This window comes from Aotus nancymaae, unplaced genomic scaffold (assembly GCF_030222135.1).
Source record: "Aotus nancymaae isolate 86718 unplaced genomic scaffold, 86718_ANA_hifiasm-v0.15.2.pri h1tg000020l, whole genome shotgun sequence".
Lineage (NCBI taxonomy): Eukaryota > Metazoa > Chordata > Mammalia > Primates > Aotidae > Aotus > Aotus nancymaae.
In genome coordinates, this window is record NW_026988432.1 from 59,152,405 (window position 1) to 59,166,379 (window position 13,975).

At 41.1% G+C, this 13,975-nt stretch overlaps 1 protein-coding gene across 2 annotated transcripts in view; it reads right to left on the bottom strand.

Annotated features, from left to right (window-relative positions):
- Positions 1-13,975, bottom strand: part of LOC105713173 (myomesin-1) — a 165,670-nt gene that overhangs the window by 118,116 nt on the left and 33,579 nt on the right. For both annotated transcript variants that reach the window (XM_064379368.1, XM_064379369.1), the window contains exons 4-5: positions 11,702-12,023; positions 10,290-10,447 (exon numbers count right to left, since the gene is read on the bottom strand). In XM_064379368.1, the coding sequence (XP_064235438.1) occupies positions 10,290-10,447; positions 11,702-12,023 (480 nt within the window). The remainder of the gene's footprint in view (positions 1-10,289; positions 10,448-11,701; positions 12,024-13,975) is intronic.

Below are 13,975 nucleotides of genomic sequence, written 5' to 3' on the forward strand. Positions count from 1 at the left end.
GCTCACTGCAACCTCTGCCTCCAGGGTTCAAGCGATTCTCCTGCCTCAGCCTCCTGAATAGCTGGGATTACAGGTGGCCGCCACCAAACCCAGCTAATTTTTTATATTTTTAGTAGAGACGGGGTTTCACCATGTTGATCAGGCTGGTCTTGAACTCCTGACTTCAGGTGATCCACCAGCCTCGGCCTTCCAAAGTGCTGGGATTACAGGCCTGAGCCACTGCGCCTGGCCTGCAATATCATTGTACTGAAAGATAATTATGTTTAAGGGTTTTATTCAATGTCATAAACAAACATGGCTCTTGCCTTGGAAGAATTTATAATACAAATCATGAAAGGAAACTTCTGACAAATAAGAGCTGAAAGCCTCCCTTTTTCTGACTATTCCATATCTGGTTAAATCTTGCAGCCCTCAGTGACTGGACTCCGCAGAGGGGCCTCTCCCTGTCTTCTGGGTCTGTACGTGGTGCCTGAATTCTTCACCACTTCCTCATGTTTTTAGCAGCCAGTGGCTATGGTGCTGGACCAGGCTTTTCTACTTAAACCCTTTTCTGCCCAAATGAGGAACTGGGTTTCACTTATCTCCCTTTCAGACAGCCTACTTGGCATGCACAGATGATGTAAATAACCCTGATAAACACCACTGACACAGAGAATTGACTACGAGCCAGGCAATGCTCTAAGTGCTTTATGTATGCATTGGTAAGTTCAGTCCTCACAATCACCATATGAGATAGTGCTGTTTTTAACCTCATTTCCCAGATGAAGAAACCAAGGCATGAGGGTTTCAGGAACTTGCCCAGTCACACAGCCAGGAACAGCAGAGGGGGACTTTGAACCGGCAGCCTGGCTGCTGACCCATATGATGCTTCCATTTTCCAATTGTTCTCTCTGCATTTCATTTCTTCAGATTTGTGGACATGATCATAAGGAGGTTTGGGAGGAGGGAACATAATGGAAAGGGAAAGAAAGGAAGAATATTGGCCAGTCAGCTCCTTCCTTTTCCCAACTCTCTCTCTCACACACATACACCCCTATGTCCCTAAAGCACATTATTCATTTTCTACACTTAAAAAAAAAAATCACTCTTCTCCATCTAGTAAAACCCCAACTCATGCTTCAAGATTCAGATCAAATGCCACTTCTTCAATAAACTTCTCCCTAAAATGTGATACAATATGAATTGTTCCTGCCTCTCTGCATCAGGGTCACTTTCTTCAAATTACCAAATACAATATTTATCAAAATTATGGCTGGATATGTGTCTCTTCTATTAAGTTGTCAAGCTCTTGAGGTTGAGAACTGGGTCTGATCCACATTTACTTCTATTTCCACTCCTGAGGAAGAATGAGTCATGGGCAAACAGCAGGCCCTCAGTTGGTTAAATTGGGTTGAACAGAATTATCAATGTAATGCAATAGATTAATTGTTGCTTCATAATTTTTTTAGCTGAGAGAACAGAGTTCTGACAAAATATATGTCACGATATGGATGATTTTATGTTATTTTTTATTTTATTTTAAATAAATAGAGATGAGGTCTCACTGTGTGTCCAGGCTGGTCTCAAACTCCTGGTCTCAAACGATCCTCCTGCCTCCACCTCCCAAAGTTGGATGATTTTCAACGAATGCATACGAAGAGAGTAAGCTGACGCTCTGAGTCTCAGTTCCCTCAAATGTGAAATGCAGAGGGTGGGACTGGCTCAAGAATCGCAGCTGCGTGGCAGGTGCAGCAACATAACCTTCTCCAAACACAGAAGACCCTGCAAGTTGATGCAGTGCTGTTCCCTGCCAGCAGCCTCAGACAGCTGTCTCAACACAGGGCTCCAGCAGACAGGACTATCTGATCAGAGATGGCCTGGAAAAAGAAATCTACTGGCCACTGCTAGTTTTCAGCATTCCCCGTTTTGATGAAGAACAGGGTAGAACATGTTAATCCACATGCTCTTCTTATTTGATTGATTTAGGTAATTTCACACTGGACTCAGAAGCTCGCTCTGGCTCTGCTCTTGTGCCGGAGGGTTTTCGGTGGTTTCTCTTTGCCTAAGAAAGGCATTGTGATACCAAAGGCTGTGACATGTGCTGTTTGACAAAATGACTCAGTGACACTCAATTTGGCTTCTCATCAAAAGTATTGCTCATATCTCTATAAAATTTGCATTACAAAGTATTTTGCAGGTCAGAAGTGGTGGCTCATGCCTGTAATCCCAGAACTTTGGGAGGCTGAGGTGGGAGGATCGTTTGAGGTCAGCTGCGTAACATGGTGAGACCCCATGTCTGTAAAAAATAAATTTTTAAAAATAAAATAGGGCCGGGTGTGGTGGCTCATGCCTGTAATCCCAGCACTTTGGGAGGCCAAGGAGGGTGGATCATGAGGTCAAGAGATCAAGACCACCCTGACCAACACGGTGAAACCCTGTTTCTACTAAAAAATACAAAAAAAATTAGCTGGGCATGGCGGTGCACGCCTGTAGTCCCAGCTACTCAGGAGGCTGAGGCAGGAGAATTGCTTGAAACTGGAAAACGGAAGTTGCAGTGAGCTGGGATCATGCCACTGCACTCCAGCCTGGCCATAGAGCAAGACGTCTCAAAAATTCAATCAATCAATCAATCAATCGATCGATCAATTAATAAAATAAAAAACTATTTTGCAGGTCCCACGGTTGCTTCACCATCCTTTTCTTCCAGTACCACTCAATTTAGCATCTTAATGCCTTTCCTCCAGCTAATGACTTTTCTATTATCACCACCTGGCAAGAGAAATGGGTTTAAAGTACACACACGTATCAGACACCACTTTGACTGCAGAGCTTGTAGTCTTTTCTCTGGAGCTCCAAATACCAATGTGAGAAATTCTTCATTTAAAGCAGTGGGCAAGGATTAAGTCAGAAAGGTATTTGATTCTATTCTCCAAGGAATTTCACCCAGTGAGGCATTTAGGTTTGGAGTCACTTGAGACTGGCTGTCTTTAGCTTCAAGTCAGGGAAGAAAAGAAGGATTTGGGGCCCATTCTGTATATATTGCACAGCTGTTATTTCTGGAAAGTGAAATTCCAAGCTGAATAGTCATTGGCTAATTTTGGAGATTAGTCCACACCCTGGGATTATGTGTCAAAAGCTTTCTTAAATCCCTGTGAATATTCAGATATGTACCATCTCCCTTATCATTTTTATGTAATGTCTATGAATTGTTAATGAGCTTTCAGTATACCATAAGTTTTTCCAGTAACATTTCCTTTATGTGTGTAAAACACACAATTCTCCTGGACAAATGTTAGTTTGGATGTTGGGCTGACTTTGATAGCATAGGGTCACAGTAAAAACTCTTTGGCAGCGTAAAGCATGGTCAAGCAAAAGCCTTCACAAAAATTATTTTCTATCAACAAATAATGCACACCAAAATGATTTTTTTTTTTGAAACAGAGTCTTACTCTGTCACCCAGGCTGGAGTACAGTGGCCTGATCTCGGCTCACTGCAACCTCTGCCTCCTGGGTTCAAGTGATTCTCCTGCCTCGGCCTCCGGAGTAGCTGGGAATACAGGTGCACGCCACCATGCCCAGCTAATTTTTGTATTTTTAGTAGAGACGGGGTTTCATCATGTTGGCCAGGATGGCCTCGATCTCTTGACCTCAGATGATCTGCTGGCCTCAGCCCCCAAAGTGCTGGGATTACAGGTGTGAGCCACCGTGCCCAGCCAAAGATGATGTTTAACATACTGAATCTCACCACAAATGAGATTGCTGCTTAGAATCCAACCTCCTGTTTTGAATGAATCGCTATACACCCACTTTAAAAACTAAAGTGGGGAGAGAGAGAGAGAGAGAAATCCCATTGGGATAGATTTTGGAATTAAGTAAGAAAAATGCAAAATAAAACTCCAAATCCTTATGTTGGAAAACTGTTGTAAATAATTTGTGTTAACCATTTTAAATATAGGCTGTTTTTTCAATGATAATATGATAGTAACTGCTAAATTTAAAGATGTGATAAATAATTCTAATCTTGAAAATAAACTCAATGCATGATTCTATTATGAAATTTACGGATCTTCATAATTTGTGAAAATAGAAGAGTTTTCCAAATCTCTGCCTTCATAACTATTTTATTTCTTGGTTTTGACTTATTATAATGGGCTTAATGACTAATTTCCTTAAGTATCTATTTGACAATGACTTTTGGGTGAAACTGAAGTTTTTTTTTTGTTTTTTTTTTTGAGACAGAGTCTCACTCTGTCCCCCAGCCTGGAGTGAAGTGGCACAATCTCAGCTCACTGCAACCCCCACCTCCCGGGTTTAAGTAGTTCTTCTGCCTCAGCCTCCCGAGTACCTCGGACTACAGATGCCTGCCACCAGGCCTGGCTAATTTTTGTATTTTTAGTAGAGATGGAGTTTCACCATGTTGACCAGATGGTCTTAAACTCCTGACCTCAAATGATCCAACCACCTTGGTGTCCCAAAGTGCTGGGATTACAGGCATGAGCCACCTCACCTACCTGAAACGGAATAATTTTAAACATGTATTGTAAATGTTTTGCTTGAGGATCTATCTAGTCCAGTGTTCAATATATAGATATGAAAGCTTGAGTGCAAGTGAGAGAGTGAATGACAAGTACCCACTAATACCAACACATTGCTTGAGTGAGTTCACCTAATCTTCCTGCGGGCTACAATTAACATTTCCATTGACGGCTTCAGGCCGGAACCCCAACTGAATCCCGCTCTGTAAAAAGTATACAATTAACACCATTCTCTCCTTTTAAAGAAAACTTTTTCCTTCTCAACTATTTTATATAATGTTTAAAATTTGACTAGGTAATACATTTAGATGGTTCAAGAACCAGAAAGAATAAAGGGTGCATAGCGAACCCTTCCTGGTAACTTCCCAGCACTTTTGTCTCCTTTTACAAGGCTCCCCGTCAGGGTCAAAGCTTTTCTTAGGTTCTTACATATCCTTCCAGAATTTCATTATGCAAATAAAACAAACACAAACATAAATGCTTTTTTCTTCTCCTCTTAAACAGAAAGACTATTTTTATACAAGTTATTACATAAATGTACCCTATTAAATTTTAAAACTTCAGTTTTTTTCCACTACATATGTATTTTGCCTTCTATGATGACAGAGTCCTCCTGCAGGATGGCCAGCTTCACAGTGGGGGTGGAGCAGCATCCTCTGTAACTAACTTTTTTTCTTTCTTTCTTTCTTTATTTTTTTCTTTTTTTTGAGACGGAGTTTCACTCTTGTTACTCAGGCTGGAGTGCAATGGCACGATCTCGGCTCACCACAACCTCCGTCTCCTGGGTTCAAGCAATTCTCCTGCCTCAGCCTCCCAAGTAGCTGGGACTACAGGCGTGCGCCACCATGCCCAGCTAATTTTTGTATTTTTAGTAGAGACAGGGTTTCACCATGTTGACCAGGATGGTCTCGATCTCTTGACCTCGTGATCCATCCGTCTCGGCCTCCCAAAGTGCTGGGATTATAGGCGTGAGCCACGGCGCCCAGCCTATTTTGTTTTTTTTTTGAGACGGAGTTTCACTCTTGTCGCCCAGGCTGAGTGCAGTGGCATGATCTCGGCTCACAGCAACCTCCGCCTTCCAGGTTCAAGCGATTCTCCTGCCTTAGCCTCCTGAGTAGCTGTGATTACAGGCATGCCTCACCACACCTGGCTGATATTGTATTTTTAGTAGAGATGGGGTTTCTCCATGTTGGTCAGGGTGGTCTCAAACTCCTGACCTCAGGTGATCCTGCCTTGGCCTCCCAAAGTGCTGGGATTACAGATGTGACCCACCGCACCTGGTCTGTAACTAACTGCTCTCAGAGCGAGTTGGGAATAGGACGGTACTGCATCCCGTCTCTGCACCTGACCTTAATGAGGGATGTGTGCCCTGTCATTCAGTGCTCTCTGGGTAACCTCTAGGTTCCACATAAATAGATTTGTTAGTAAAGTGGGATTGGTTGGAGAGCGGCTGCTGAGTGTTTGTATCATCTGTTAGGCCTCAGGAACTCCCATGACGTAAGGGTGCCCAGTGGAAACCTGGAGCCAAACCCTCTTTGGAAAGGGCTCTGATGGAGCCAGGCCCAGCACACGTGCCTTTGAAAGACGTGGCTAAGGACTTAACTGCTACGAGTGGAGGCAGTGTGATTATATGAAGATCGTCACAAATTTACCCCTTCAATTAACCTCCTGATATTCAGGAAGGGCATTCTCAATATTCCCATCATACTTGTCCTCAGCATCAGACCCAGGAAGCTGCTATCAGATACCAAAAAGGTATAAATGCCAGCAATGTCATCACCAATGATCTTGGTTCTTGCTTGGGTTGTGGGTTCCCAGCTCTTCAAGGAGAAGGCTGCTTACTGAAGATTTTGTGCTCTGTACCAGCAGTGTAAAGTCAATTGTGCTCCAGTGAATGGTTGTTTTTTTTTTTGTTTTTTTTTTTTGTTTTGAGACAGGGTCTCACTCTGTTGCTCAGGCTGGAGTGCAGTGGTGCCATCTTGGCTTATCGCAATCTCTGCTTTCTGAGTTCAAGCGATTCTCTTGCTTCAGCCTCCCTAATAGCTGGGATTACAGGCATTCATCGCCATGCCTGGCTAATTTTTGTATTTTAGTAGAGGTGAGGTTTCCCCATGGTGGCCAGGCTGGTCTCAAACTCCTGGCCTCAAGTGATCTGCCCACCTTGGCCTCCCAAAGTGCTGGGATTACAGGTGTGAGCCACCTCACCAGGCCCAGTTAATGACTTTTTAAAAACATTCCCAGGAAGATATACTAATCCCACCCAGAAGTCAACTCCCAGAGGTGGATTTAACTTGAAGTAAATGAAGCTTAAGTTTCAGGGTCTCTCACTACCCAAATCCCTGCAATACCTTATGACCTAGCTTATACTGCTAATTTATTCATTTATTTTTTGTAGAATGCCCTCCAAGTTTTATCAGCTTCATGCCCACAAAACCTGAACCTGACCCTGTTTACTGCCATTTCCAATCATCAGTTATCTGCTGATTCTCCAAGTTCCAGCTTTACCCAGGACAAATCTTGCTTTCAGAAGTATAGTTCACTATGTTCTTAGTTGTCTACCAATTCTTTTTTTTTTTTGAGACAGAGTCTCACTCTGTCACCCAGGCTGGAATGCTGTGGTGCAATCTCAGCTCACTGCAACCTCCGATTCCCAGGTTCAAGTGATTCTCCTGCCTCAGCCTCCCGAGTAGCTGGGACTACAGGCACGTGCCATCATTCCCAAATTACAGGCGTGAGCCACAGTGACCAGCCTTTTTTTTTTTTTTTAAGAGACAGAGTCTTGCTCTGTTGCCCAGGCTGGAATGCAGTGGTGTGATCAGAGCTCACTGAAGCCTTGTTGTTTGTTTGTTTCAATATTTATTTTTCATTTAGTTTGCAAGGCAAGGAGACTATCTGTGAAATGCTTTGGTCTGTCCCTCGTGGGAGAATGTACAATAAGGAATGGAGTCGCTAGGACTGATGTTTTGCACGGGGCTGGAGGGAGTTGTTCTCTCCAAGAGCACTAAAGGGGGTGCAGGTACCAGAGGAAGCTCATCCAGTCCTTCCGGAGAGGAAGCTTGTCTCTGTGCCTTCCCTTTTGTTTGAAAGGACCCCCTAGGACGTAACATCCTCAGGTAAAGGAGGTGAATATTTCAAAGCCACCTGGGAAAGCTTTGTCCATGTCCAGTTAGTGAGGATAACTACAAATGGACAGTATTTCTATTTTTAAAGTAAAATTAGAAATTTGAAGGGTTAACAGTTCAGTCATCTCCTAATTTTCTGGAAAGTTTCCATTTTTTAAATTACATTTTTCCAGATCCACAGGGCACAATGTAAGGAGTCTAATCTCTGAAGTTGAGCTTTGCTTTTGTGAAATCACATTGCTTTTGCTTAATAACACTATCAAGGGCACGTGGCTGGGTTTTTATTCAAGTTGCTGTGTACTTAACAGAATAAATAAATGCTTACAAATTGAATATTTATCTCCCAGAGGCTACTTTGTATCTTTTTGATAATCATCTTTAACTCTAATATTTTTAAAAGTGGGAAAACACAAATAGGAAACTGTATAATAAATGCATGTATTTAACAAAGGCCTTTAATTATTCATTTATTATACATTTTAATTTATGAAAGAAGAACTATTTTTACTAATATTTCTTGCAGCTAAAAATTTGTTATTGTTTGTGCATTTCATATGAAAGTTTTGAAAATTTTTTTTTTGAGGTGGGAAGTAATTGGTTTTTCAAGATTTCCCTTTGACAAGCCAAATTGTGCAACTCTGTAATCACAGAAAATGGCAGGCAAAGGCAGAGTGATTACTGACTTACTTTTCTATTTTAAAGCTTGTAAATTGATTTTATTTATTTATTTATTTATTTATTTATTGAGACAAAGTCTCACTCTGTCGCCCAGCTGGAGTGCAGTGGTTCAATCTCGGCTCACTGTAACCTCCCAGGCTCAAGCGATTCTCCTGCCTCAGCCTCCCGAGTAGCTGGGATTACTGGTGCCTGCTACCACGCCCAGCTAATTTTTTGTATTTTTAGTAGAGACAGGGTTTCACCATCTTGGCCAGGCTGGTCTTGATCTCCTGACCTTGTGATCCACCCACTATGGCCTCCCAAAGTGCTGGGATTACAGGTGTGAGCCACCATGCCCGACGTAAATTGATTGTTTTAAACTTCATTTTTATAGAAATATGTTTCCATCATTCTCATTTTTGTTTACTATAAATTATTTGTCCTGATAATTCATAGCCAGCTTTGATTTTTATTCTTTGGTTTCCAAACTCAGAAGCCCTGAAGAGTTTACATACATAGAAAAATTGTAAGTAAATTCAAAATCATCAAAGACAGCTCAAGATTACAGGTAAAACTCATCATGTGCTCTTTAAGAATAACCTTAGAGGCTGGGCATGGTGGCTCATGCCTGTAGTCTCAACACTTTGGGAGGCCAACGTAGGTCAGGAGTCCCTTGAGATCGGAGTTTGAGACCAGCCTGGCCAACATGGTGAAACCCTGTCTCTACTAAAAAAAAAAAAAAAAAAAAAAAAAAAAAATTAGCCGGGTGTGGTGGTGGGTGCCTGTAATCCCAGCTATTCGGGAGGCTGAGGCACGAGAATTGCTTGAACCCGGGAGGTGGAGGTTGCAGTGAGCCAAGATCGTGCCACTGCACTCCAGCCAGGGTGACAGAGCAAGACTCCATCTTCAAAGAAAAAAGAATAACCTTAGAGAGTTAAGTGGGTTTATCTTATCAGCTACCTCCACAGTGCTATGCAGGCATCTGATCAACTTTAGAAATAACAGAAAAAAAGAAGAAGGAGGCAGACCCTCTGGGTGACAGTGACATTCATGTAGTGTTTATACTGCAACCTAAGGTGCATTTACCACCACTCCTGAAGATAAGCAAATAATTGAGCTAATTAAAAAAGATATTTCAGTTTTACTCTTGGATGCAGGTATTTGCATCCAAGAGTAAAACTGAAATACCTTTTTTAATTGGCTCAATTCTTTTCATACTTCTGCTGTCTATGGCAGATATTTGTGACATATGACAGGAAAGTTCTCAGTTTAGGGATCACAAAGTTATTGACAATTGCAATAGGATATATTATGGAAGGAGAAAAAGAGTGCTTATTCTTTATGGAAAGAAAACATGACCCATGTTGGGTACTATCTGCCATTCCAATTCTTTCTTTTGCTTGGTGTCAGAAAACACATTGATGTACTTACTTAAGCTCTCTGGTTTAAAAAAAAAATTTAAAAAGAAAGAGAAAGAACAAAAGAAAAAGAAAGAAAGGGAAAGGAAGGAAGGAAGGAGGGAAGGGAGGCAGAAAGGCAGGCACATTAAGGCCTCAGCTCACATGATGGGTAGAGATGGAAGCCTTCTGAGTTTTAGTTATTTGTAAAAGGCAGAATTGCTTCCGATCACAAAATCCTGCCATGTTGCGTAAAGTTCATTGATGGAAGCTAATTTTTACTTTTATCATTCATAGCAGTTACAGACATATACTTGGTGTGTAAATATGTTGACTAAAATGCAATACTTCATATAAAATAAAGACCCATTTGTATAACAGGATTATAGAGTATTATTATGTAGCATATATATGCAAGACTGTTTTTTCTTTCCATACATAAAAATTCATCTGAATACACTTCTTCAGTCTTTTGAAAACCCATACAATCTTGTAGATGCCTTCCTTGACTCTTGCATATGGTTGTTCTGTGTATTTTCACTAGAGGTGAACTTAACGTTGTGTAATGAATTCTGTTAGCTTTCATAAAGATAACATACCACGTGACACGAGGTTCTGGCCAGCCTGCAACGGAGCAGTGCAATTTTACATTCTCTTTCTCCCAAACCGTGTGGGATCGAGGTTTAATGATAAACTCAGGAGCATGGAGAAGATGGTCTTCATTTAACTTGGCATGATATGCCTCGGTTTCTTCTAACTGAAAAAACAAATAAGCAAACAAACATATTACCAAGATACCACTAAATCAAAGTGACTTTTGGTGCTGAAATAACAAATAGAAACCAAAAGTTTTATTTTTCCATTTGGAAGCTTAATTTTGTTTGGATAAGATGCACTCACTTCTCCCTTTTAAGAACAGATGTAGTTATCGAACATTTAACATTTTAAGCTTAAGCAACATCTTTAATTTCTTTTTCCTTTCTTTCTTTTTTTTTTGGATATACTCTTGCTCTGTCTTGCAAGCAGGCTGGAGTGCACTGGTGCAACCTCGGCTCACTGCAGCCTCCACCTCCCAGGTTCATGCAATTCTTGGGCCTCACCCTCCCTAGTAGCTTGGATTACAGGCATACACCTGTAATCGGCCATGCCTGGCCGATTTTTGTATTTTTAGTAGAGATGAGGTTTCACCATGTTGGCTAGGCTGGTCTTGAACTCCTGGCCTCAAGTAATCCTCCTGCCTGGCCTCCTGAAACTGGGATTACAGGTGTGAGCCACCATACCTGGCCATATTTCACTTCTTTAAGGTGGATTTCTTAAGGTTTTTAAAAAATCATTACTTTCCTTAAAACATAAAATTCCATGGCGTTTAAAACTATTGCTTGCTTTCTTTGACCTACATATTAATATTTTAATGTCTTTCTCCTTGTTTTCTTACGTTTTGTTTCGCCAAAAGACCACATATTTTTTCATTTGAAACAAATCAGCTGGGTGCGGTGGCTCATGCCTGTAATCCCAGCATTTTAGGAGGGTAAGGTGGGTGGATCACTTGAGGTCAGGAGTTCAAGACCAGACTTGCCAACATGGCAAAACCCCATCTCTACTAAAAAAAAAAAATACAAATTATTAGCCGGGTGTGGTGGCATGCACCTGTAATCCCAGCTACTCAGGAGGCTGAGGCAGGAGAATCGCTTCAACCCAGGAGGTGGAGGCTGCAGTGAGCGGAGATCATGCCACTGCACTCCAGCCTGGGAGACAGAGTGAGACTCCATCTCAAAAAAAGAAGAAACAAATCAATCTGTATCTACACACACACAGACACACACACACACGAATTGTGACATGGATTTCCACCTTGTAAGTTATGTTAAACTGTCTTTAGAGCAAGACTCCATCTCAAAAAAAAAGAAATCAATCTATATCTACACACACACACACACACACACACACACACACACACAACTTGTGACATGGATTTCCACCTTGTAAGTTATGTTAAACTGTCTTTTCTTACTGTTTTCCTCAGGGACAGCTGTTCTGCCTTTTCTCGAATAGCAACTTTCCTTGACTTCTTTTCAAAAGTTTCTTCCTGTTGGAGAGTGGACGTGGCCTGTTTGGAAACCACGGACTGCTTGGATGCCGTGGACTGCTTGGATGCCGTGGACTGCTTGGATGCCATGGACTGCTTGGATGCTGTGAACTGCTTGGATGCCGTGGACTGTTTAGATGTTGTGATTCCTTCCTCACTAGCAAGAAGATTCCTCTGGGCTATATAAGCAGCAGCTTCTTTAATTCTTTCTTCTTCCGTATCTGTAATTCCACTGACATGCATTTGACTAAAACACAAAAATGGCAAAACGTATGGATGGCAGTGATAAGATTTTGTGATTTTACTAAGTTCAAAGTACCACACCTCAGACACTATTATCTTGCACCAAAAGAAAATCTGATATAGAAAAACCTGGTATATCAGAAGCTGACGCTTCATGTACAGAAGTGTTTTTTGCCTTAACAAATAGCAACAATAATGATAACAGTAACAATAACACCTATTATGGCCCTGGTGCGTTTCACATACACTATCTTGTTTCATCCCCATACAAACCCTATGAGATAAACTTTTTTTTTTTTTTTTGAGACGGAGTCTCACTCTTGTAGTCCAGGCTGGAGTGCAATGGCACGATCTTGGCTCACTATAACCTCGAGGCCTCCTGGGTTCAAGCAATTCTCCTGCCTCAGCCTCCAAAGTAGTTGGGATTACAGGCACCTGCCACCATGCCCAGCTAATATTTTTTGTAATTTTAGTAGCAACGGGGTTTCACCATGTTGGCCAGGCTGAGGTCAGGTCGAGCTCCTAACCTCATGTGATCCACCAGCCTCAGCCTCCCAAAGTGCTGGGATTACAGGCATGAGCCACTGTGACTGGCCGAGATAAATTATTATTTCTGTTTTAGATATATGGTAACGAGGTTCAGAGAAGTTAGATAACTTGCCCAAGGTCGTCTCACTGGTTGGCTTAGTGTGTTTAAATATGATTTTGTTTATGATAAAAGATTATGATTCCTTTCCAGAAAAGCCATATTCAGATGAGATCTAGTTTGTGTGCCTGTGACCCTGATACATCAGTAGGAGCTTGATCTGGATTCTGTCACTTTGCTGATGTAATGCATTGCCTGGAGTTGTTGCATGTATGAAAAAGTTCTGAATTTACATGAGGTTCCTTATGCCTTCTGGGTTTCTTTCTAAGATAATACATGTTGTGTGTGCATATACTATGTGTGTACCTATACTATACACTAAGAAATTATCAAACTTGTGTAATGGAAGTGGTGACTTTTATAAATGTAACTTATTATTCGTGATGACAATAGCAAGGGAGTGGTACATCCCAAATGCAATGCCTACTGTGGCACTTTATGACAGAATCTGTGCTGTGATTTATTCATGTTGTTTAAAAATATTTTAATTATTTCAACGTATTTCAATGCCTTTTGTTGCAAACCTCCTCAAATGTTTTAGTGAAAGAGTGTATTGATTATATTGAAGGTTCTCTTGAAATTCAGTCTCCTTAGGCCTCATAACTCAGAATTGTACATTCCAAGAATGATTACTTCAGAATGTAAGCAAATGCTGCCATTGTGTTTGCAAGTTCCTAGCATCTGAATCTATGCAGCGCACATTTGCCGAGTCTGGGGTTTCTCATGGAATAGTCCTAAAACATCTGGTAGAGAAGATGAGTCCACGTTGTTTCTGACTAAATGTAATGAGTAAATTTTACGGTTTTTCTCTCTCTGTGTAAATAATAATAAGCTAATCCCTACTCCAGATGTTAGTAACATGTCCATTATCATTCTTTTTTTAACAAGATGGGAAGTGAATGAATTACTAAGTGAATACAAAACAAACCATCAGGAGAATTTACTTGAAATTCTCTATAGAAGTCAATACAAACTAGGGAGATGTGAAATGAGCTTTGTGATCTGTTTCAATTCATGTAATAATGGATCATATTCAATGCTAGTCTTGCCCCAAGCTGCAAGTAAGAGAACTTTATATTTAAGTTTTCATTACTACTGATACTGGACATGCTGACACAGCTCTAGAGGGCTCAATGAAGTGATAGTCTCCTTGCCTTTTCCATTTACAAAGAAGTGAAACTTTGAAAAAAAAACTGTAATTATTTCACATGGCAACTACACTTAAAAAATATGTTAGATCCAGGGCAGCAGGGATATTCTCCTTTAAGTAAAAGTCAGGATTTATCAGTTATAACCCTTCCATAATCTGG